This window comes from Coregonus clupeaformis, chromosome 9, assembly GCF_020615455.1.
Source record: "Coregonus clupeaformis isolate EN_2021a chromosome 9, ASM2061545v1, whole genome shotgun sequence".
NCBI lineage: Eukaryota > Metazoa > Chordata > Actinopteri > Salmoniformes > Salmonidae > Coregonus > Coregonus clupeaformis.
In genome coordinates, this window is record NC_059200.1 from 8,642,592 (window position 1) to 8,669,455 (window position 26,864).

A 26,864-nucleotide genomic window follows, 5' to 3' on the forward strand; every position below is an offset into this window, starting at 1 on the left:
GTACGAGATTGCAACTCCAGAGATTTTTGGGGTTTGCGAATTTCTACCGCAGATTCATCCGGGATTACAGCCGTGTGGCCGCTCCATTAACGGCCTTGACTTCCAGTATCAGGACCTTCAAGTGGAATCCGGAGGCGGATCGAGCGTTTCTGGATTTGAAGAGGCGATTCACCAACGCACCGATTCTCTCTCAACCGGACACGGCCCGTCAGTTCGCTCGTTGAAGTGGACGCGTCTGATGTGGGAGTTGGCGCCATCCTGTCGCAGCGATGCTCCACGGACAGTAAACTCCATCCCTGCGCCTACTACTCTCGTCGCCTTTCGCCTGCAGAGAGGAATTACGATGTGGGTAACCGGGAGCTTCTCGCGGTGAAACTTGCCTTGGAGGAGTGGCGCCACTGGTTGGAGGGGGCGGAGCAACCGTTTATTGTCTGGACTGACCACAAGAATCTTGCTTACGTGCAATCGGCTAAACGTCTCAACTCCCGTCAGGCCAGGTGGGCGTTGTTTTTCGGACGATTCAAGTTTGCCCTGACGTTCCGACCTGGATCTAAGAACGGCAAGGCGGACGCCTTGTCCCGGATGTTCTCCAAGACGGAGGAGAGTGGGTCCAAGACCGAGACTATTCTCCCCCGGAACTGCGTCGTGGGAGCAGTGATGTGGAAGATTGAGGAGGAGGTGCTGGCGGCCCTTCGGACTCAGCCCGGTCCCGGTAACGGTCCACCCGGTCGGTTGTTTGTGCCTGAGTCGGTTCGTCCTGCTGTCCTCAAATGGTCCCACGCCAGCAAGATGGCTTGTCACCCGGGCGTGGCTCGGACTATGGCGTTTCTTCGCAGACGTTTTTGGTGGCCTGCCATGGCCGAGGATACTCGGGGTTTTGTTGCTGCCTGTCCAGTGTGTGCGCAGAATAAGAGTACCAATCGGCCCAGCTCTGGACTACTTCACCCCCCTTCCTATTCCCCGGCGTCCATGGTCGCATCTGGCCCTGGACTTCGTCACGGGGTTGCCCGCTTCTGAGGGGAACACGGTCGTTCTGACTATCGTGGACAGATTCAGCAAGTTCGCCCACTTTGTGCCTATTGCCAAGCTTCCCTCTGCCTCGGAGACGTCCGAGATCCTGGTTAGGGAGGTTTTCAGGGTCCACGGGTTGCCCAGTGATATCGTTTCCGACCGTGGCCCTCAGTTTACCTCTGCTGTCTGGAAGTCCTTCTGTTTGGCCATTGGAGCTACAGTCAGTCTCACATCTGGGTTTCACCCCCAATCCAATGGTCAGGCGGAGAGAGCCAACCAGAAGATGGAATCCACGCTACGCTGTCTGGTCTCTTCCAACCCCACCTCCTGGGCCGCTCAGTTGCCTTGGGTTGAGTATGCCCACAATACTCTCCCTACATCTGCCACTGGGATGTCTCCCCTTCCAGTGCCTGTATGGCTACCAACCTCCCCTGTTCCCTTCTCAGGAGAAGGAGCTATCAGTGCCTTCTGTTCAGGCTCATATTCGTCGTTGCCACCGGGACCTGGCATCGGGCCAGAAAGGCACTCCTTAGAGGTTCGGATCGGTATCAGCTCCAGGCGAATCGTCGCCGGATCCCCGCTCCCACCTATACCATCGGAGATAGGGTTTGGTTGGCCACACGGGATCTTCCGTTACGGACTGAGTCTAGGAAGTTGTTACCGAAGTTCATTGGTCCGTTTGTGGTGGAGAAGGTGATCAATCCGGTGGCAGTTCGACTCAAACTACCGAGGACGCTCAGAGTCCATCCCACCTTTCATGTCTCCTGCCTCAAGCCTGTCTTCCTCAGTCCTCTGTTGCCTCCTCCGCCTCCTCCTCCTCCTCCTCGGATGATCGGAGGTGGTCCTGCCTACACGGTGCGTCGCATCATGGATTCCAGACGGCGGGGCCGGGGTTTCCAGTATCTCGTGGACTGGGAGGGGTATGGTCCTGAAGAGAGGAGTTGGATTCCGCGGCGACAGGTCCTTGATGCTGACCTCATCAGGGATTTCTACCGCCTCCATCCTGGCGCTCCGGGAGGTCCGCCCGGTGGCGTTCGTCGGAGGGGGGGTACTGTAACGATCCCGGCAGTCTGAGTCGGGTCCTGTCTGGTGACTAGGGTTTCCTGTTCGTAGTCTCCAGTTTCCCGAGGGTTCGGGAACGCTCCGGGGAGCTCTCTTGTTTTCCGCACCTGCATCCCGTCAGCAATCTGCACACCTGGCCCTCATCATCACCCTTTTTAGGCTCTGGCCAAACATCCAGTTCCTGCCGGATCGTTAGCCATGAACAGTCACACGTCCGGAACCTTCACCCCACCTCTGCCTGATGGTCGGCGGCTGCCGAGCCATCACTGGACCCAGTACTGCACCCCCAACTACTCAACCACGCCGCCCGCTCTGTCCCTGGATTATTCTGCACCTTTTGTCGTATCTAATAAACCCTCACCTTCGTTCAACTCTCCTTGTCCTGGTCTGCTTTTGGGTTCTGGCTGAGGGAACTGTGACAAACACATCAACAAACCCCCTTTCAGTCAAATTCAGTCCAAAGCATCTGAGTTCAGTGTTGACCTAGTATCTGGGGACACCAGTAGAACTGGGAGTTTAGTCCTAATAAAATACAACGAGGAAAAACAATAGAAAATATAATGAAACGCATCCATGTCCCCTCTTTCATTGAGGTGTTTTCATTGCAGTGCATTGGAGCCTGTTAATGGTGTTGGTAGAGCTGAGCCCTGGCTAGCTGGCTGGCTGCAAGAGTGAGTGTGCGCAGAACACACTGAGCCACTATTTTATGCAGCCTGCTTGAGAACAAGCCATGAATATGTATGTCGGAGAGGCAGAAGCCATTGCCTATGCAAGACTTCATTATGCATAATGCAGCTGGTCTACGCCTCTCCGGTGTGCGTGCGCATGCACACACACACACACACACACACACACACAATCGTATCATGTGTTAAACACGAACCACACACTGATGAGCTGGTAAACAAATGCCCACACCCCCCCATTCCCTTTCATATACACACCATCAAACCCGCAGTCCCTGAACCAAACCAAATGCATAATGCTTTATCCTCTTCTCCATCTTCCCCCCTTTTCTCTCTCTCCCTCATTCTCTCTTTAACCCTCTGCTCATGTGCATACACATCAGTGCTCCCTCTCTCTCAACCCCCATCCTCTTCTCTCTCTCTGTCACACATCATGGAGCACCTCTTCCCATGGAGACAGATGTAGGATCATTTTCAGACAGAAACTCTATTTCCTCCTCTCCTTCCCTCCATCTCCCTGTGGTCTTCTCCTTCTCCTCTATTCCTTCTATCTCTCCATCGATTACCTTCCGAACGCTAGATAGCTCATATCTTGTTGCGTCTTATCGGATGACTTTTGAAGTTGTGTGCCAACATGTATGCATTTAGAACATAACGATTAGAATATTTCGCTGTCTGTCTGTCTGTCTGTGTGTGTGTGTGTGTGTGTGTGTGTGTGTGTGTGTGTGTGTGTGTGTGTGTGTGTGTGTGTGTGTGTGTGTGTGTGTGTGTGTGTGTGTGTGTGTGCGTGTGCGTGTGCGTGTGTGTGTGCATGTGTGTGAGAGCAAGTAGGGGGAGTGGAAGTACATACAAATTAAAAGGAGAGACAGGGAGATGGAGGTAGGTGTAAGCTTTTGAATAATCCTTAGGGGTCTAGCATAAGTAGGTGGTTGGTGTGAGGTGGGAAGATGTGAGGGCTGGGCTGGGGGGTTGTTGGGGTTTACAGCTCATCAAGGCAGGGGTTTTGCCCCCCTGCTTTCTGTACACCTTATACCCCCATCACCCCCCTTGCTGTGTCAGTGAAAAAGTGTGCTACTTCAGCAGTCCCCTGGGACCTGCTCCCCCTTACATCAAAGCAGCCAGTTTCTCTCTTAATGTGAATATCAAATCTGTAGATCACAAGTCCCAGCAGTCTGCATAAAACTGCCCCTCCCCCAGACTTTAATTCTGCCTAGTGATGAGGGAGAGAAGGAGGAGTGTGTGTGAGTGAGAGAGAGAGAGAGAGAGAGAGAGAGAGAGAGAGAGAGAGAGAGAGAGAGAGAGAGAGAGAGAGAGAGAGAGAGAGAGAGAGCATACCTTCCACAACCACCTGCTAGCCAAGTTCTGGCATAAACACTTCCCCAAAAACAGTAAGGTCTGAGGTGATAAAAGGCAAGAAAATTTGCTTTTCAACTTGGATTCCTCACCTGTCATCCGTCAGAACGCATGTTGTTGACATATTTCATATCCCTCTTTTTCAAACATAGCCTATACATTCTTTATCCATTCTAATCATCTAATGCATTTTTATTCGACATAATTTATCCCATTCGGGTACGCTACATTGTGACAATGGGTTGAGAGAGGAGCGAAATGATGCAGGGGGACTGATATGAATAGGAAAGCAGATGTGCCATGATAGAGGTGTAAGATCCTACCGCTGAACGCTCTATGACTCTGCTCCGCTCGCTCTGAGATCCTCTGCGCTCGCCCTGCCAGCCTCATCACTGCAACGCGCCACTTACACCAGCTGCAGTAACGTTTACATCTCACAATATTATTACAAAGCTAGGTAGGCTTAATCACCATTCCACAGGGGTAAAACGTACCTTTTTGAGTTCCTCACTAGAGGCAAGGGCAACCCCGGCCAAGGCCATAGAAATCGATTTTTTCCATGCACTCCATTGAAAAAGTTTGCGAGATGATTTTAAAGGAGAGAAGTTTGAAGGATTCTTTGGCCTCAAAACGAAAACAATAACAAAAGCAATAGTGTAAACTGTATACACCATATTATGAATAGGTTAATCCTATTGACTCATTAATGAACCTAGGACACACAGCACAGACTTAGGCTATTCAAGGAGCCAACTAAACTTGTTAGAATTAATCTATAGCCTACAACAGATAATCAACACGAAAATGTTTGTGTTTATAAATCTACGAATGCAATTTGACAAGAAAATTAAGTGAGTAGGCCTAGGCCTAAGCTACAGCCTGGGCCATAGGCTTAGGCTAAGTTTACAATAAAGGCAGTGCAATTATTCATTCAGCATTATTCAATATATAAAATGTGATTTATGAGCATATTTTATTCGAAAAATAAGGCAATTTTCTATTGGCACCCTTGGTTACCCGCTTTGCTACTCTGTCATTGGGTGATGCGGCAGATCGCAGCGCTAATTGCGCAGCTGAGGGGAGAAGCAGCTGGGATTTTGGGCTAAAATAACAATTTTGCATATTTCTATTTTCTACGAGGGAGGACAGGAGAGGGAGGGATGGGTAGGGAGGGGGAGAGGGTGACAGTAGCCTAGGAGCTTATGACGGGGGAGGGAATGCCTTAGAGCGTCTGCTAAATGACGTAAATGTAAATGTAAATAACCACATATATTTTGATTCATTAAGCTCAATTTCGAAATGCCATCGACGGGACCATTTTATTATATTTATTTTATTTTCATTTTATAATTATTTCATTTATTTCAATAGACCAATACATCCTTAGAAATTACACTGAAAATACAAACTGCTCTACAACAATTCTAGCATTTCTGAAATCAATACATAATTAATTGGTAATCATTCTAGGCAATAAATAATTGAAATGTGTGTGTCTGTGTTGGATTATCATAATTTGTAGTTGGTCAAAAATAGCAAAAGGGTGGTCAAATAAATAAATTCCATATTGACAAAATTGTCTATTGCTCATCTTCAATAATGAAATATAGCGCTATAATGGTCGTAAAATATCCTATTTAATTTAGCTTCATTGGTTTTAAGCCTAAAGATTTAATGATTGTTCCACACCTAAAGACAAAGAAAATGTATACTAATTAATTACACTGTCATTTGGACTAAAATAATCTCTTTGATTTGTTTATTTAATTGATGTAGGCTAATTGACCAATTATGTAACCCATGTCTCGTTGTAAGTTATTCGCTAGCCCATTGAATTGGGTGGGTTTGCGTTGTAAACAAAAATGTGATGTTTAAATACAACATTCTAAAGTGAACCATTTAACAATAACAATTGCCTTCCCATAAATTGTCACAGTTAAATCATACACATAAACTTTGTAGCAAACAGTCCCAATGCAATGCAGAGAGGGAGGGGTGCCCCCTTTCCCCTTTCACACACAGCGAGAGAGAGAGAGAGAGAGAGAGAGAGAGAGAGAGAGAGAGAGAGAGAGAGAGAGAGAGAGAGAGAGAGAGAGAGAGAGAGAGAGAGAGAGCAGCCAGGGTTCAGGTGGACTATTAGAGGGAAACACTCCTGGGCTTGTCCACATCCACCCACGCATCTGGGGTCTTCTTTGATCAAATAAATAAAGATCGAATTAAATAGATTTTAAAAGACATTTGGATGCTGGTATGAGAACGTTGTGCCTTTACTTAACTTGACTTTTCATCATTTTTTAATTGCTATTCATTCAGGGAGACATTAAAATGCTTGAATGGTCCACATGTACTTACACCAATTTATGAAATTACGAAATTTCAACGTTCATCTGCACATGACCTAGTTCTCCAAAATGATAGGCTTATATGTAATTAAACAATTATTAACACCAAACAGCCTAAATAAAAGTAGGCGCCAATGTGAGTTTGTATCTTGGGTTTGCCCTTCCAGTATTGACAGACATGTCCGATAGGCCTACATATCGAGACATAAGAAAAAAAACATATCTGCCCATCCTCCAGGCCCATGCCATTTATGAAATCATAACTCATAAATATGCATATACATAACTCCAAACAGCCAGGCTAAACAAAGGACTACATGCCGAGATGCTGTTGAGTTTCTGTGTTATTTTCAACGCAGATTTGCAGGATTATTATAATGCACTGTAATAGCAAGAGAGATCAGTTTGGTAATTCGGTCGAGGATTTGCAGCCATATTGAATCAGCCTTTGAAATGTGAGGATTTTTCCGCGTCAAAAACAGAAAGCACTTTATAAAGATAAATAATTTAACGAAAATTAAACTCATAAAGTCTACAAAATAAACGAGGAAATTCTGAAAATAGTAATTGCATTTTCATTATGGGGTAATTAATTTGGGTGTAATTATTTATGTCTAATAAGAAGCCTTTCATTTGTTACTTCATTTTTCAACATGGCAACTACTAATTGACAGACAGGGACTCTTGCCAAAAATCTCCTCAAGATCACCTCCCAAAAATCACCACAGCACCGCTCCAGAACAGTGCTCCTGTGTCCACAGCCAAGCGCTTAAAACACATTCACAGACAGACCCACAAACCGACACCAATAGGCCAAACAACCACAGCAAAATTATTTATTAACACTGAAATGAAATGATAAGAATCGATTTCAACAAATACTTTGAACTGCATGTGCCCATTCAAGTTTTGACCACTAAAAAAAGTCAACAATTCAGGCATTTCAAGACCTGTTTTCATCTCCCTCTCCCACCTCGTTCTCCCTATCCAGCCATTTTACATATTCATAACTCTCGTTGGTATAATGCGAAAACAAACCGTGCTATCAGCACCATCTGCGGCATCACGGACCAGTGCACACGGCCACACATCGACAAAAAATCTACTTCACACCTAAAACACCTCTACATGTATCTTTACAATAGGCCTATGCATTTTGTAGACAAACAAAGTAATTTACACTTCATTTAAAAATCCAGTCTCTCCTAATTTCATGGCTTCCAATGATAGGCTACATCAATGCAGTTGTTCTCCTGCTACATCTCCATGTTTCTTTACAATTATTGGTAATTAATACAGTACATTTGATCAGGATAGAATAAGTGAGACACTCACTGGATTTAATTTATAAAGGTAATACATAAAAACCATGTTTCTTACCTTCCTGGAGAGAGTACAGCAGGAGTAAAGTTACAAGCCACATGCCATAAATAGCAGGTATATTTTTCAGGAATGTTTGGCAATCCTGGCAAGTGTGCGGCGCAGTCTTTGGCCAGGCGAGTCTCCGTGCTGGACTGGCGACTATGCTCCCCGGCGGTCTCTCCAGCCCTGCTGCCTAGATAACCATCGCCGGGAAATGAGAAGCGCCTGAGACCCGCCCACGTCCCCTCCCTTCGATGGGGCTACATGCATGCAAAGCCTCCCTTCGTATTCTAATGAGACACCGTCGAACGATGCGTCACACGCCAAATGGAACCGCCGAGGGTCGAGTTGAGTTGAGGAGTGGACATTCGGTCATTTATCGGTGGAAAGGAGGGTGTGTGCACCCGATTGACGCCGACAGGTGAATGGCTACTGTCTCTGACACACAGGTGAGCGTGCCCACCTGTGCACCACAAGGACTGAACAGCCCTTTTCTCTCCGCTTTGGATTTATCTACTCCAGATACCATTGGATACTTTGAAAACAAATCACTATAATCAACAATATTACTTGTCTGTTTATTTATGGATTCACTCAGTCGCAGAGTGATGGTTGGATATAGGACTCCTGAGTCCCATAGTGACTTAAAATGAAAGCACTTATCTCTCCTCTTTCCTCTCCCGGGCAACGGAGCACACGCACAAATTCATGCTCGCGCACATGCACGCACGCACGCACACACACACACACACACACACACACACACACACACACACACACACACACACACACACACACACACACACACACACACACACACACAGAGACAGAGAGAGAGAGAAAGAGCGAGAGAGAGATGGAGAGACTTGAGAGATCCCTCTTGGATCAGGACTTGCCATCCTCTGTTTGGGTGAGCCAACTGAACGTTTACATACAGACCAATAGCCTACACTTTTTTTTTGTCTTTCACCATATCACCCCACCCCCACACGTGCTGATATGGACTTGCTTGCATGCATCCAAATTATTGATTACACTGCACTCTTGCCATCACAGGACCAATATGCTCATTTGACAGAAGACCAATGAAGGACATTCCAGTCTAAAGAGGCTCAGTGGCACACTATGACCCAGAGTTTATTGGTGTGTAAACAGATTTGCAAATGGTATCACAGGTGCAATGAAATGCTTGTGTTTCTAGATCCAACAGTGCAGTACTGCCTAACAATAATAAAACAATTAAAAAACACCTTCCTAATATTCCACACCCTTTTGCCCTCTGAACAGACTCAATTAGTCGGGGGATGGACTCTACAAGGTGTCGAAGCCGTTCAACAGGGATGCTGGCCCATGTTGACTCCAATGCTTCCCGCAGTTGTGTCAAGTTGGCTGGATGTCCTTTGGGTGGTGGACCATTCTTGATACATACAGGAAACGGTTGAGACTGAAAAACCCAGCAGCGTTGGAGTTCTTGACACACTCAAACTGGTGCGCCTGGCACCTACTACCATACCCCGTTCAAAGGCACTTAAATCTTTTGTCTTGCCCATTCATCCTCTGAATGGCAAACATAGACAATCCATGTCTCAATTGTCTCAATGCTTAAAAATCCTTGTTTAACCTGTCTCCCCCCCCCCCCTTCATCTACATGATTAAAGTAGATTTAACCGGTGACATCAATAAGGGATCATAGCTTTAACATGGATTTACCTGGTCAGTCTATGACATGTCTATGACTTTTTCCACATTTTGTTACATTACAGCCTTATTCTAAAATTGATTAAATAAAACAATTTCCTCAACAAAAATACTTTAAAGTACTACATTGATCATCCTTGAGATGTTTCTACAACTTGATTGAAGTCCACCTGTGGTAAATTCAATTGATTGGACATGATTTGGAAAGGCACACACCTGTCTATATAAAGACCCACAGTTGACAGAGCATGTCAGAGCAAAAACCAAGCCATGAAGTCGAAGGAATTGTCCGTAAAGCTCCGAGACAGGATTTTGTCGAGGCACAGATCTGGGGAAGGGTACCAAAACATTTCTGCAGCATTGAAGGTCCCCAAGAACACAGTGGCCTCCATCATTCTTAAACTGAAGAAGTTTGGAACCACCAAGACGCTTCCTAGAGCTGCCCGCCCGGCCAAACTGAGCAATCGGGGGAGAAGGGCCTTGGTCAGGGAGGTGACCAATAACCTGATGGTCCCTCTGACAGAGCTCCAGAGTTCCTCTGTGGAGATGGGAGAACCTTCCAGAAGGACAACCATCTCTGCAGCACTCCACCAATCAGGCCTTTATGTGAGAGTGTTCAGACGGAAACCACTCCTCAGTAAAAGGCACACGACAACCCGCTTGGAGTTTGCCAAAAGGCACCTAAAGACTCTCCGACCATGAGAAACAAGATTCTCTGGTCTGATGAAACCAAGATTGAACTCTTTGGCCTGAATGCCAAGCGTCACATCTGGAGGAAACCTGTCACCATCCCTACGGTGAAGCATGGTGGTGGCAGCATCATGCTGTGGGGATGTTTTTCAGCGGCAGGGACTGTGAGACTAGCCAGGGTCGAGGGAAAGATGAACGGAGCAAAGTACAGAGAGATCCTTGATGAAAACCTGCTCCAGAGCGCTCAGGACCTCAGACTGGGGCGAAGGTTCACCTTCCAACAGGACAACGACCTTAAGCACACATGCAAGACAACGCAGGAGTGGCTTCGGGAAAAGTCTCTTAATGTCCTTCAGTGGCCCAGCCAGAGCCCGGACTTGAACCTGATCGAACATCTCTGGAGAGATCTGAAAATAGCTGTGCAGCAACGCTCCCCATCCAACCTGACAGAGCTTGAGAGGATCTGCAGAGAAGAATGGGAGAAACTCCCCAAATACAAGTGTGCCAAGCTTGTAGCTTCATACCCAAGAAGACTTGAGGCTGTAATCGCTGCCAAAGGTGCTTCAACAAAGTACTGAGTAAAGGGTCTGAATACTTATGTTAATGTAATATTTCAGTTTTTAAATTTGATAAATTAGCAACATTTCAAAAAAAAATGTTTTTTGCTTTGTCATTATGGATTATGGTGTGTAGATTGATGAGGGAAAAAAACAATTTAATCAATTTTAGAATAAGGCTGTAACATAACAAAATGTGGAAAAAGTCAAGGGGTCAACGCTTTCCGAATGCACTGTACACATAATGGTGTGTAAAGACATTATCGACAGTATATGAATAGAAAAGGTGTGTACAGCAGTAGCTATATAGGATAAGCCATGACTAGAATACAGTATATACGTATAAAGTGGGTAATAATAATATGCCATTTAGCAGACGCTTTTATCCAAAGTGACTTACAGTCATGCGTGCATAAATTTTTTGGTATGGGTGGTCCCGGGGATCGAACCCACTACCCTGGCGTTACAAGCGCCATGCTCTACCAATTGAGCTACAGAGGACCACAGTATGTAAAACAGTATGTAAACATTATTAAAGTGACCAGCGTTCAATGACTCTATGTACATAGGACAGCAGTCTCTAAGGTGCAGGGTAGAGTACCGGGTGGTAGACGGCTAGAACAGTGACTAAGGTTCAGGGCAGGGTACTGGGCGGAGGCCGGCTAGTGGTTGTTTAACGGTCTGATGGCCTGGAGATAGAAGCTGTTTCTCAGTCTTTCGGTCCAAGTTTTGATGCACCTGTACTGTCTCTGCCTTCTAGATGGTAGCGGGGTAAACAGGCCATGGCTCGGGTGGCTGAGGTCCTTGATGATCTTGAAGCTTTTGACCCTCTCCACTGCGGCCTGTCAATGTGGATGAGGGCGTGCTCTCTCTGCTGTCTCCTGTAGTCCACGATAAGCTACTTAGTTTAGTTGACATTGAGGGAGAGGTTCCTTTCCTGGCACCACTCCACCAGGGCTTTCACCTACTGCATGTAGGTTGTCTCATCGTTGTTGTTCTTGGGCACAGGAACAATGGTGGACATCTTGAAGCAAGTGGGGACAACAGACTGGGATATGGAGAGATTGAATATGTCCGTAAACGCTCCAGCCAGCTGGTCTGCACATGCTCTGCGGATGCAGCTTGGGATGTCGTCTGGGCCGGCAGCCTTGCGGGGGTTAACACGCTTAAATGACCCACTCACCTTGACCACGGAGAACGAGAGTACACAGTCCTTGTGAGTGTCGGGGGCATGCGTTGGCAGCTTAATGTTGTTTTCCTTGAAGCGGGCAAAGGTGTTTAGCTCGTCCGGAGCTAGGCATTGGTGTCCGCGATGTGGCTGGGTTTCCCTTTATAATCCGTGATAGTCTGGAGTCCCTGCCACAAACGTCTCGTGTCTGAGCTGTTGATTGCCTTACTGAGGTCGTAGCTAGTCTGTTTGTACATATTCCCTGTCACCTTGCCATGGTTAAATGCCGTGGTTCGTGCTTTCAGCTTTGCGCGAATGCTGCCATCTTTCCACGGTTTTTGGTTTGGATAAATTATAATCGTCACAGTGGGAACAACATCCTCTATGCACTTCGTGATGAACCCCGTTCCGAGTCAGTGTATATGTTGATACTATTCTCAGTGGCGACCCGGAACATTTCCCAGTCCGCATGATCAAAACAATCTTGAAGCATACATTCCGATTGGTCAGACCAACGTTGAACAGTCCTTACCACGGGAACTTCCTGTTTAAGTGTCTACCTATAGGTGGGGAGTAGCAGAATGGAGGCGTAATCTGATTTGCTGAAGGGAGGGTGGGGTAGGGCCTTGTAGAGAACCCCGCTAGCTGAATGGACAGGGACAATATATCTGGAGAGAGCCATGATTCCGTAAAGCAGAGTATGTTACAGTCCCTGATGTCTCTCTGGAAGGAGATCCTCGCCCTGAGCTCGTCTACTTTGTTGTCCAGGGACCGAACATTTGCGAGTAATATACTCGGAAGTGGTGGATGGTATGCATCCACCACTTCCGAGCCTGAGTCTGACTAGGGGTTGGACGGAAAAACCTAATGTTATGTTCTATGTTGAAAAGAATACAGGGGCAGAGGAGGTGCAGTGAACTCTTCAATAAGGTGCCTACAGCTGTAGGTGTGTGTGTGTGTGTGTCTGTGTGTCTGTGTGTGTGTGAGTGCGTGCCTGTTTGAGAGTGTGTGTGTGACCGGAGTGACTGGAGTGTTATAAAATGTGTGTGTGCAGTGGTGTAAAGTACTTAAGTAAAAATACTTTAAAGTACTACTTAAGTAGTTTTTTGGGGTTTCTGTACTTGACTTTTGGGGTATCTGTACTACAACTTTTACTTCACTACATTTCTAAAGAAAATCATGTACTTTTTACTCCATACATTTTCCCTGACACCCAAAAGTACTTTTTGAACACTTAGCAGGACAGGAAAATGGTCCAATTCACCCACTTATCAAGAGAACATCCCTTGTCATCCTTACTGCCTCTGATCTGGTGGACTCACTAAACACAAATGCTTCATTTGTAAATTATGTCTGAGTGTTGGAGTGTGCCTCTAGCTATCTGTATTTATTAATTGTTTGCCGTCTGGTTTGCTTAATATAAGGTATCAGAAATGATTTGTACTTATACTTTTAAAACGTATGTATACTTTGGCAATTACATTTACTTTTTATACTTAAGTATATATAAAACCAAATACTTTTAGACTTTTACTCTAGTATTTTACTGGGGGACTTTCACTTTTACTTTAGTCATTTTCTATTAAGGTATTGTAATGGGTTGAAAAACGAAGTCACAAAAAATGTACTTAAGTAGTACTTTTTTTCTACATACTTTAGCAGTAGTTAGTCCATCAGTCCAATAGATGGGGCTGTTGCGCTGTGTTAATGGGGATAGCAACAAGCTCTGGCCAAGCGCGCACAACATTCCTCAAAATAAAAGAAGTGCCAGAACTGTCAAGGTGATGGCTTTTGTGTCCGTTTCTCTTTATCACTACAGCGATGTAACAGCATGTTTAAACTTTCTAATATCGAAAGAAGGTCACAACCGGCTAAGTAACAAACCAGTCGAGGGATTATAACGTTTGTGAAAAGTTTTGTGTTATTTTTGTGTCAAACTGAGTGAGTGAAGAACGTGATTGAGAGGGTATGTTAACTTTATGCTAGCTCTGGTAAAAACTATTTTACAAGTCACATAGAGACTTTGGGGTTTTCTGAGTAAATGTACATGATTTCCTGGAAGTCATTTAATAAATAATCCATTTATTTGAGGTTTCTGAGTTTGTTTGACATGTTATTGGTTTTGTGTAAAATTGTGCTCACAAGCTGGTAAAATGGCACCATGCATGGACTTCAGTGCAGGCAGTGCGTGTGCAAGAGAGGAATACCATTTTATGGTTGCACTACTGTTTTGAAGCTGAATGTAATTTTTAATCCATTTTCTACATGTATAGCAATATTCAGACACGTCAGTTGTTTATCTTTATCTATAAGTGTTTCTATTGTGTGAATGAGGAAATCTGCTATAGGTAAAGTGCACTTGTATGTGAATGAATGTTTTGTTGTCATTACTTATCAATCCATTGAAATTAATGAATAACTAAATATTGGAAATGAGATAATTGAATAAGAATAAGCATATTAGAAAATAGAGTGCCAGAACTGTCAAGTCGATAACTTTTGTGTCCGTTTCTCTTTCTCACTACAGAGGCCACCTTCAGATTCAGTCTGAGGCCGGTAACGGTATCTTTACTTTTAATCAATTATGACAATAGGGTACTTGTTCCACCACTGTGTGTGTGAATGACTGTGCCTTTCAGAGTATATTTCTCACAGAGATAGCGAGAGAGAGCGAGTGTTCTTGTCAGCTCCTGGGTCCTCCATGATGACTTATTTACTCAGGAATAATTAGCCAAGCCCAGAGGAGTCTCATTCATTGATGAATGTGCTTTGTCAGCCTGTCCCATAAGTCTATCTGCATTGTTAGTGGGCATCATCGCTGTGGCCTGCTTGTGCCACACCTGCATCTTTTCCATATCATCCCCACCTCATCCTATACCTGACAATAACACCAGAACCGAAGCTGCACTCCACTATCCTCTGGCAGGGAGATCAATCATTCAACTTTATCCCACCTCATCAAACCAGCCCTCTTCCTCTGCTTCAAAAGCTGCCACACCTTCATACAGTAACCTTGTTCCCGGTCTAATTGCGCATGGGCGCAGGCAGAGGTGTCATTCCCACAGGGGGCACAGGGGCCATGCCCCCTCAGATTTGTACTGTACTGTAATGTTTTTTGTATTTAAAATAAAATGCAATTGTTGTTTCTCTGTGACACTACTAGCCACCTACCAAGTTGGCTTTAGCTAGCCCAGATAGGTTCCCAACCTCATAACTAGCTACCAAGAAGCCATTTCAGGCTATCAATCAAGTTACAGTAGCTAGATTGTCTAATTATCTTAGCTGGCATGCCTGCTGGCAAGGTTGGTAGACTTTAGAAAAGCAGGCAATTACTAAATGTACTGAGTAGGACTCACATTTCTTTAAATCGTTTACCCAGATTTTAACAGAGAAGCATATTTTGTTTCTTTAAAAAAATAACCACCAGTCAGGAGGATACAGACATCTAAAGAGGTATGCTTAGATATGTTTTTCAGGTGTTTGAGAACATTTTTAATTCTCCAACTTCCACCCCCCAGCCATCCTCACGTACTTTGTGCCCCCTCAGATTTTTTTGGGTGCATGATGCCCCTGGGTGGAGGTGTCTGATGGACGAGATTAGCCTACACAGCAGCAACATCATAAATGTATCACTATGGAAGGTAAACAAAATAAGCTATTTTCCCCAATAATTCACTTACCCAGGTTAGGCCTTCTGATTCATGTCTTCCTGAACAAAATCTGCTACATGGTTGAGGTTTGCAAGTTTGCATTGTATTTAGCCTAATGCCGATGCTGTCTGATTATGAAACGGTGACCTTATTTATAAATCCCTCTAGATTTAACCTGAAATTAGACACGCCGTTACTAGGCCAAATGTTTCAACAGAATAGGCGAACAGCCTTCTTCCCAATTAATTCAAATGGAATATATTCATCGATATGCATTTCAGCAACTCCCTAGTCTCGTACCTTGCATGGCTCCTAGTGGGGATAGTCAGTGGTTGACCTGTCGCCAAAATTGGTTGCTTTTTAAAGAAATTGTAGAAATGTTTTAAATTCCACTGCATCTTACCTGTATCAGTCAGGTCGAGTCTCTATGCTTGTTGTGAAAGGGGGGGACTGTTAAATGTTTTGAATTCAAGTTTGTTTGTTGTGATTGCAATTTTACTCAACTAATTGAAAGATACTCTGTGTGACTTTTAAATGTTTTATAACAATTTGGAATACGCATAAATTGCCTCTTGGGACTCGCATCTACCACCTTGCTGGGGTTCTAGTTGGTTGGCTATCCTGAGACGAGAGCTTCTTTGAGACAATTCATTTGAATTAATGCGTTATTGCTGCCACCCTCTGGTTGAAATCTCTGTTGCACCTGGGTTGTTCCATTTGCACCTGGGTTGTTCCATTTGATTTCAATCACTTTTTGACTGCACCGCTTTGATTTTAATGAAACTTTCCATACATATTTGCCCATGGTAGAAGTGGTCAGAAAGTTAATTTTTGGACCTGAATGCCAAAACATTTAGAAGAAAGAGGTGCTCAAAGTTGACCGATTTTGCAAACCCCACCCTACCATGAGACATCCATGTCTTCATCACTGGAAAAGATAAACGGTTGAGTTTGATATCATTCAAAAGCTTACAAACAGGGTTGTCAAACTATAAATTATAAATTTAAATAAATAAATCATCCTTTAATGTCAATTATCCAAAAATGTGTAAACTCCACATAAAAAAAATATAATGTATTTTAGACCCTATTTTACATAATCTGAGGTGTTTGTGTTGTGCCTGCAATCGGTTGAGACACAGCATACTCTTGAATACAGGGTGGGTGTCAGACCACTACAATTTAGCTGAATTGAATAGACATTTCTACTTCCAATTACTACCACAAAGATGGCCGCCGGTCCACCCAACGTTGATGTCAATTTACAGTGCATTCGAAAAGTAGATGATGTAAAATAGGGTCTAAGCTACAACAAATGCAAAAAAATGCAATCTGAGTTGATGCGTTTTTAGATAATTGACGTTAAAAGTAAAAAAATACATTGTTGTGACGTGAGTTTAACATTAATTTGAAGACTGTTATTTATCTAATCAACTAACTATGCTTAATTGTTACCCGATTAAATTTAGGATCTGGGGCACCACGAGAGTGGTTCTTTTAGAGTTACCATCTCCCGAATTAAACTCTAAAAGGTCTTTACCTATCACATCTATAAACAGTCAACTTATTCATCATAACCTCTGTCATTCTGACAGTCGTAACTTCCTTGCATCTGCAAAAACCAGAGTCTTACTTATGATTCAGTACTACACAAATTGGTTTAATTATTTATTTACTAGCTAATTAAATGGGAACATAGGATAAACACACACACACACACACACCCACTGTACCGGTTATTGACAGGAAACTTAATACGATGAAAACAGTTCCCTAGTGGAATGACAACAACATTGATGCTTGTTAAAGAAGAGAGGAAGAGGGAGAGAGACACTTAACATTGCCACATTTGGAAACTACTCTTCTCTATAGTAACCATATACTTTGCACACAAACCGCCGCCCTCTTTGAGTAAGAAATCATGAATGTATTTACGTGAAATGCCTGGTTCGCCATGTATTTCTCTCTGTGGACAGGACCGCCCTAGAAAGGGAGTTGGGCCTTCTCGCGGCACGCTTGTAAGGCTCTGATTGTCCAAAAAGGTTCCAACAAGTCTTCTACTGTTGTTCTCTTCTTCGTAGTTGTCCGGTCTCCGATGACTTGTCGTGTAGTCCTGAACAGAATTACAGAGTTGATTTTCCTTCCATTCGCTCTTGAAGATGCTTGTTTGAAGATAGGCTAGCCAGCTGCATCGATAATTCCCAGTGGGGTGATGGGTGTAGCGTAACAGGATGGCTTGAGCAGAGTAATAGGATGGGCTTACTTAAATTCAATTGCGAAGATACCTTACTTAGGACAGCTAGATTGTCCGGGAGGTGAGTTTATTCTCGCCATCTCGTGTTGAGATTCAAAGTTCAAACCATTTGAAACGTGTAGGGGCCGCTTCACGTTTTTCTGGTCTGATATGTTAATTTCTTTACCCATCTTTTATACACTCTGCTCAAAAAGGGGCGGTTCCGTCAGGCTGACACGCTTTCTGACCTCACTTTGGGCGGTGACTACTAACTGTGCCAAGTTATGAAAAACAATTATCTCATATAACTTCTCAAATCACATCCCTCTCTTAACAAAAACACTTTCATCATTTTTCATATTATATGCACAACGCATAGGATGGACACTTCATACATGTAGTGGGTATACTTTCCAAGTTACAGTATTTCCTTTATAACATTTTTAATGACATCACAAAATAACAAACCAAATGACATTAGTGTTCTATAAATCGCCTCCGACCATTCCCCACGTTCTATGTTAGAAATATTGTTCCAGTATTCGCTTTTGAACATGTTAGAGTTTCAGCGGGAAAAAGTCTGTTGAAACAAAGACATTCCTTGGGTGAATCTTGAGAGGGAGATCCTGGCCTTCTTTGTTGATTTACAACAGGGTGTGAGCTGTTAACTCCCCTCTACGGGTAAGAGGGGGTCTGATTGAAGTTTTTCATTGCAAACCTGATCTGACCTATTTGGATTCTCGTGGACAGTCATGACAACATGGAAAAGCAGAAGCGATAATTCACACACATCACACCAAAAAGTGTACATACGTTTTTTTAATTTTTAATTTTAATTTTAGTCATTTTAGCAGACGCTCTTATCCAGAGCGACTTACAGTTAATGAGTGCATACATTTTCTTTTCATACTGGTCCCCCGTGGGAAACGAACCCACAACCCTGGCGTTGCAAACGCCATGCTCTACCAACTGAGCTACACGGGACAATCAAGGAATCATCATTGCCATAATGTAATTAGTGTTACGTTAAAATTATTAGAAATATCTTCCTGATCAATTTCTTCATTATCAATTTCACAACTCTCAGTCATAGGAAACAGCAAGTGTAGTTCACTATCAGTAAGGTTCATGTGAACCTGGAGTATATCCTGAGACAGGTTTATAGCTTTATAAGAGGTTGCAGTGGGAGTAAAAGACATTCCTCATAAAATATTGCACAAATGTACATTATGCTCAACACTGTTTCAGGGAAACAATGATCAAACACACACTAAGATTGTGCAATGACAGCAGATATCACATGTAAAAACATTTCTTGCAAGTCTACCATTCCCTGCCAGTGTTGTAGGGTTCACACCAGTCTCAGTCTCATTGTCAGGTCCAAAAGACATGCTGAGCATCTTTGGATGACAGCAGCTGTGGTCACATCACGGTCTTGCTTGCTGTGAGATGGAGAATGGAAGGAACTTGTTCAGGAGTCATAATTACTAACAACACCATCCTACTCAACCCTTATTCTGACAGCCAGCTATAATTAGGTCTCACAGTTCTAAGTTGAACTAAATTATACTGTATGTAAAATATCAAAATTAATATAAGTGCCCTCTGAAGCAGTACAGATGAAAATTAATTGAATTACAGTGAGGGAAAAAAGTATTTGATCCCCTGCTGATTTTGTACGTTTGCCCACTGACAAAGAAATTTTCAGAAAAAATCCGGAAAAACGCATGTCAAAAATGTTATAAATTGATTTGCATTTAAGTGAGGGAAATAAGTATTTGACCCCCTCTCAATCAGAAAGATTTCTGGCTCCCAGGAGTCTTTTATACAGGTAACGAGCTGAGATTAGGAGCACACTCTTAAAGGGAGTGCTCCTAATGTCAGCTTGTTACCTGTATAAAAGACACCTGTCCACAGAAGCAATCAATCAATCAGATTCCAAACTCTCCACCATGGCCAAAACCAAAGAGCTCTCCAAGGATGTCAGGGACAAGATTGTAGACCTACACAAGGCTGGAATGGGCTACAAGACCATCGCCAAGCAGCTTGGTGAGAAGGTGACAAAAGTTGGTGCGATTATTCGCAAATGGAAGACACAAGAGACACAAAAGAACTGTGAATCTCCTTCGGCCTGGGGCTCCATGCAAGGTCTTACCTCGTGGAGTTGCAATGATCATGAGTACGGTGAGGAATCAGCCCAGAACTACACGGGAGGATCTTGTCAATGATCTCAAGGCAGCTGGGACCATAGTCACCAAGAAAACAATTGGTAACACACTACACCGTGAAGGACTGAAATCCTGCAGCGCCCGCAAGGTCCCCCTGCTCAAGAAAGCACATATACAGGCCCGTCTGAAGTTTGCCAATGAACATCTGAATGATTCAGAGGAGAACTGGATGAAAGTGTTGTGGTCAGCTGAGACCAAAATCGAGCTCTTTGGCATCATCTCAACTCGCCGTGTTTGGAGGAGGAGGAATGCTGCCTATGACCCCAACAGCACCATCCCTACCGTCAAACATGGAGGTGGAAACATTATGCTTTGGGGGTGTTTTTCTGCTAAGGGGACAGGACAACTTCCCCGCATCAAAGGGACGATGGACAGGGCCATGTACCGTCAAATCTTGGGTGAGAACCTCCTTCCCTCAGCCAGGGCATTGAAAATGGGTCATAGATGGGTATTCCAGCATGACAATGACCCAAAACACACGGCCAAGGCAACAAAGGAGTGGCTCCTGAAGAAGCACATTAAGGTCCTGGAGTGGCCTAGCCAGTCTCCAGACCTTAATCCCATAGAAAATCTGTGGAGGGAGCTGAAGGTTCGAGTTGCCAAACGTCAGGCTCGAAACCTTAATGACTTGGAGAAGATCTGCAAAGAGGAGTGGGACAAAATCCCTCCTGAGATGTATGCAAACCTGGTGGCTAACTACAAGAAACGTCTGACCTCTGTGATTGCCAACAAAGGTTTTGCCACCAAGTACTAAGTCATGTTTTGCAGAGGGGTCAAATACTTATTTCCCTCATTAAAATGCAAATCAATTTATAACATTTTTGACATGCATTTTTCTGGATTTTTTTGTTGTTGTTATTCTGTCTCTCACTGTTCAAATAAACCTACCATTAAAATGATAGACTGATCATGTCTTTGTCAGTGGGCAAACGTACAAAATCAGCAGGGGATCAAATACTTTTTTCCCTCACTGTATTGATTGAATTCGACCCCAGTGCTACTCTTCCTGGGGTCCAGCAAAATTAAGGCAGTTATACATTTAAAAAAACATTACAATACATTCATAACATATTTCACAGCACACTAAGTGTGTGCCCTCAAGCCCATACTCCACTACCACATATCTAAAACACAAAATCCATGTGTACGTGTGTGTATAGAGCGTATGTTATCATGTGTGTGAATGCATGTGTCTGTGCCTATGTTTGTGTTGCTTCACAGTCCCCGCTGTTCCATAAGGTGTATTTTTATCTGTTTTTTTAAATCTGATTCTATTGCTTGCATCAGTTACCTGATGTGGAATAGAGTTCCATGTAGTCATGGCTCTATGTAGTACTGTGCGCCTCCCATAGTCTGTTCTGGACTTGGGGACTGTGAAGAGACCTCTGGGGTATGTTAGAACGACTGGCACACAGCTCAGACACACATGCATACCCCACATGTCAACACCTCTCACAAACACAAGCAGTGATGAAGTCAATCTCTCCTCCACTTTGAGCCAGGAGAGATTGACATGCATATTATTAATGTTTGCTCTCTGTGTACATCCAAGGGCCAGCCATGCTGCCCTGTTTTGAGCCAATTACAATTTTCCTAAGTCCCTCTTTGTGGAAGTGCTGTTAAGAAGGTAGAGACACACTTTATTATGGACAGACTTCTCCCCATCTTAGATACTGTTGTATCAATATGTTTTGACCATGACAGTTTACAATCCAGGGTAACTCCAAGCAGTTTAGTCACCTCAACTTGCTCAATCTCCACATTATTTATTACAAGATTAAATTGAGGTTTGGAGTTTAGTGAATGATTTGTTCCAAATACAATGCTTTTAGTTTTAGAAATATTTAGGACTAACTTATTCCTTGCCACCCACTCTGAAACTAACTGCAACTCTTTGTTATGTGTTGCAGTCATTTCAGTCGCTGTAGTAGCTGACATGTATAGTGTTGAGTCATCCGCATACATAGACACTCTGGCTTTACTCAAAGCCAGTGGCATATCATTAGTAAAGATTGAAAAAATTAATGGGCCTAGACAGCTGCCCTGGGGAATTCTACCTGGATTATGTTGGCGAGGCTTCCATTAAAGAACACCCTCTGTGTTCTGTTAGACAGGTAACTCTGTATCCACAATATAGCAGGTGGAGTAAAGCCATAACACATACGTTTTTCCAGCAGCAGACTATGATCGATAATGTCAAAAGCCACACTGAAGTCTAACAAAACAGCCCCCACAATCTTTTTGTCATCAATTTCTCTCAGCCAATCATCAGTCATTTGTGTAAGTGCTGTGCTTGTTGAATGTCCTTCTCTAAAAGCTTGCTGAAAGTTTGTTGTGAATTTGTTTACTGTAAAATAGCATTGTATCTGGTCAAACACAGTTTTTTCCAATAGTTTACTAAGGGTTGGTAACAGGCTAATTGGTCGGCTATTTGAGCCAGTAAAGGGGGCTTTACTATTCTTAGGTAGCGGAAGGACTTTTGCTTCCCTCCAAGCCTGGGGGCACACACATTCTAGTAGGCTTAAATTGAAAATATGGCAAATAGGAGTGGCAATATCGTCCGCTATTATCCTCAAGTAATTTTCCATCCAAGTTGTTAGACCCAGGTGACTTGTCATTGTTGATAGACAACAATAATATTTTCACCTCTTCCACACTCACTTTACGGAATTCAAAATTACAACGTTTATCTTTCATAATTTGGTCAGATATACTTGGATGTGTAGTGTCAGCAATTGTTGCTGGCATGTCATGCCTAAGTTTGCTAATCTTGCCAATGAAAAAATCATTAAAGTAGTTGGCAATATCAGTTGGTTTTGTGATGAATGAGCCATCTAATTCAATGAATGATGGAGCTGAGTTTGCCTTTTTTCCCAAAATGTCAATGTTAAGGTGCTCCAAAGCTTTTTACTATCATTCTTTATGTCATTTATCTTTGTTTTATAGTGTCGTTTCTTCTTCTTTTTATTCAGTTTAAACACATGATATCTCAATTTGCAATACGTTTGCCAATCGGTTGTGCAGCCAGACTTATTTGCCATTCCTTTTGCCTCATCCCTCTCAACCATACCATTTTTAAATTCCTCATCAATCCACGGGGATGTAACAATTTTTACAGTCATTTTCTTAATGGGCGCATGCTTATTAGTAACTGGAATAAGCAATTTCATAAATGTGTCAAGTGCAGTGTCTGTTTGCTCCTCATTACACACCACGGACCAACATATATTCTTTACATCAACAACATAGGAATCACTACAAAACGTATTGTATGACCTCTTATACACAATATTAGGCCCAGACTTTGGAACTTTGCTTTTCCTAGATATGGCTACTATATTGTGATCACTACATCCACTGGATTTGGATACTGCTTTCAAACAAATCTCTGCAGCATTAGTAAAGATATGATCAATACATGTTGATGATTTCATTCCTGTACTGTTTGTAACTACCCTGGTAGGTTGACTGATAACCTGAACCAGTTTGAAGCTTTCTCTTGAGTGGGCAGCCTGATGAAAGCCAGTAAATATTTAATTCACCCAGAAAGTATACCTCTCCATTGATATCACATACATTATCAAGCATTTCACACATGTTATCCAGATACTGACTGTTAGCACTTGGTGGTCTATAGCAGCTTCCCACCAGAATGGGCTTTAGGTGAGGCAGATGAACCTGTAGCCATATTACTTCAACAGTATTTAACATGAGATCCTCTCTAATCTTCACAGGAATGTGGTTCTGAATATAAACAGCAACACCTCCACCATTGGCATTTCTATATTTTCTGTAAATTATAAAATCTTGTATTGCTACCACTTTATCATCAAAGGTATTATCTAAGTGAGTTTCAGAGAATATGAATGTCATCTGTTACTAGCAAATTATTGATTTCATGAACCTTGTTTCTTAAGCTATATATGTTAACGTGGGCTATTTTGAGCACTTTTCTTCTGGGATGCTTGCTTGGTTGTCTGAGCATGTGTCTTTCCCAGTGATCCTGGGAGCTCCTTTCCCTACCTGCATCTTACTGTAGACCCAGGGCAGCAGGCGGCTGACATGACTATAGACCCCCGGCCTGTTCCTCCTGCCACAGCCTACCCCCCCAGCTGGTCACCCCCGTCAGGTACCAGCGCTGGTCTGAGTCCTTACACACCAGAGGACCTCCACTGTCCCCCAAGTGGAGGAAAGGAGTGGTAGGGGGAGTGGGAGACGGAAATGGAGACGGAGAGGAAGAGGGAGAGAAGAAAAGGGAAGGAGGGAATAAAGCGACACGGTAAGATTTGTGGACTTCATGTAAGAAGCTGTGTGGAAGTAGCTACTGTCTGGTTCTCTGATGGGTCCAAGTGTCCTCCTCCACTCACCTGGCAGGAGTCCTTGCCTCCCTTCATATCTCCAGCACACAACATGTTCTGAGAGACCTGGCCGTTGTAGACTGTGTTTCTGTTACATACACTGGAGTCAATAATGTCCACAGTCACCTCCATAAGACTTGTGGATCCACGGTCTGAACACAAAGCAAACAAACCAGATATTACCATACAGAATATCACACCAGATTGTTTTCTAGTCCTTAATCACATCACATCTCCTATCATGCTGTTTTTCTATTTCCTCTTCATGTTCACCCCAATGCCAAACAGAACATAAAAAGTTGCCCCTCTGTGCTAGTCCCTGTGACTCTCACCTGCCCCCTCCTCTGTTGTCCCAAATCCAGAGGTCCAGCATTCTGTCCCAGGGGAGACGGTCTTGTCATAGGCAGGCAGACACACAGGCTGGATGCTGTCTGAAACAACACACACACACACACGTTAATTATGATGATCAGAGATAATAGGGATCCAGTATGGTGTAATGTGCATCAATAATCATGTAATATTGTTAGGTTAAAGGTGAACTCACTGGAGTAGTCTACATAATGTGTGAGTTTAAGCAGGGCGATGTCATAGTTGTTGGTGTTGTCATCATAGCTCTCATGGACAATGATCTTCTCCACCATCTCAGGGAGAGGCAGCATCGTCTGAGAAACCATGCCCAGTTATTGGGCACCAGGTACGATGAGTCCTTCCTAGAGAGAAAAGAGTTGTTAGGTAATTTCACTCTTCACTGATAACTGTTTTAGCCATGTTCATCCTAAGCACTGTTCAGTTTTAGCTAGCTCACTTCAGTTAGCTTTGTTCAGTTCCAGCTCTGTTCTATCTTTGCACTGTCATATCCCAGTTATTTTGTCTAAGCATTGTTACGTTTCAGGGCTGTTCTATATGTTCTGTTTGATAATGTCATTACTGTTCTGCTTTACATTGTCTCAGCACAGTTCCTTGTCCATTGTCTGCTGTGTTGTCTGCCGTACTGACCTGGGGAAGCAGTGGGCTGCTGTCACCACAAAGTCAGGCGCCACCAGGGTGCCTCCGCAGGTGTGAAAGCCCTGAAAGTGGAGGCTGACTTGCCAAGGCCAATTGCCCAGATTCGCTGCAGAGCCCCCTATGATTCTGGATGACTGCTGCCGGCCACAGTCTACAGAGAGAGGGAGTAAGTCCGTCCATAGTCGGTCCATAGTGCTAATACAGTATGGGGATTTGTATTTGGTCCTCTGTTCATCAGGAGAGCTAGATCAAACTCTATGCAGCCTTGAAACACCACTGGTTGCCTTTGTGCATGAACTGAGAGAATGTAAAGACAGTTACTCACTGATACACTGCAGGGAGACAGTGTCCTTGTTGGGGCAGGATGAGCTACTGAACACAGACAGAAAAGCACATTTAAATCAGATCACCAATGAGGTCACATGTTTTATTTGCCTTCCTCACTCCATCTAATGGTGGCATTTTTGGCTCTGGTACATGTTGTCTCTTATCATAACAAATATGTGAAGTGTTTTGACTTTGTTTGATGTATTATACACAACCATAGCCACAGGAAGATATTTGGGGGTGCTGTGTTTTTTTCGCCATTTGGGGGGGGAAGACATTTTGTTGGGGCCCGGCTACAGACAGCTATATCGGTCCGCTAATACAGGACTGGTAAAGGCCCAGTGCACTACTTTTGTGAAAAATGTATACATTTCACAAACACATATATATATTTTTCTATATATATATTCTGATTATTCAGGGGGTGCTGCAGCATCCCTACTTCCCGCAGCTATGTACACAAATTGGCATGTAAATTATTACTCAGTGTGTGACATATGCAAAGGGCTGTTGAGTGTGTACAGGAGTACTTACTTTACTGACACCTTTCCCTGGATGGTGTTGCAGGTCTGCCCTGTCACAGTGAGAGTGGTAGAGGATCCATCTTTCACACTGCTAGTGCTATGACTCCTAAATAAATAGATGCAGAGAGAAGTTCATATACACGTCGCCCACATCACTACCTCACACCACTAAACCATTGATTATTGATTATTGTACTGCAATATTGAGGGAACTAGCACACAAGCATTTCGCTGCACCTTTTATACCTTCTGTAAACTGTGTACATGACGAACAAAATGTCATTTGATTTTGATTTGATGGGTATAGTCAAACAGGGGAAGATCTTACCCTCTGAAGCCTAGTTGTGCACAGGTCTGGTCAGCCAGTCCCTTGTTCCAGCCATTGTAACACACAGGGAGGAAACTTCCAGCGCTGTTTGTCTTCACCTGGAGAGCCCCGTTCGACCCGAACCTTACTGGATAATACACAGATGCATCACTCAATTAGAACATCACTGGATCACACAGATGCATCACTCAGTTAGAACATTATAAATCAATTACAGATCCAGAAAGGTTGCTTCTCTTTTTGTTACTGACAACAAAAACTAGGTGTAGCTACAGGGGT

At 43.6% G+C, this 26,864-nt stretch overlaps 2 protein-coding genes across 7 annotated transcripts in view; both read right to left on the reverse strand.

The window, feature by feature from the left end:
• LOC121573675 (Down syndrome cell adhesion molecule-like protein 1 homolog) overlaps positions 1-8,013 on the reverse strand; it is a 114,219-nt gene extending 106,206 nt beyond the window's left edge. For all 6 annotated transcript variants that reach the window (XM_041885834.1, XM_041885832.1, XM_041885833.1 and 3 more), the window contains exon 1: positions 7,835-8,013. In XM_041885834.1, coding sequence (XP_041741768.1) covers positions 7,835-7,877 — 43 coding nt within the window. In that variant the 5' untranslated portion in view covers positions 7,878-8,013. The remainder of the gene's footprint in view (positions 1-7,834) is intronic.
• Positions 8,014-21,037: 13,024 nt separating this feature from the next.
• Positions 21,038-26,523, reverse strand: LOC121574179 (transmembrane protease serine 13-like). The gene is given in 11 exon segments (XM_041886824.1): positions 21,038-21,046; positions 24,064-24,147; positions 24,149-24,221; positions 24,409-24,550; positions 24,731-24,825; positions 24,942-25,077; positions 25,080-25,111; positions 25,398-25,557; positions 25,732-25,775; positions 26,268-26,363; positions 26,504-26,523. Coding segments are annotated over 11 exon segments (891 nt in total).
• Positions 26,524-26,864: the final 341 nt, after the last annotated feature.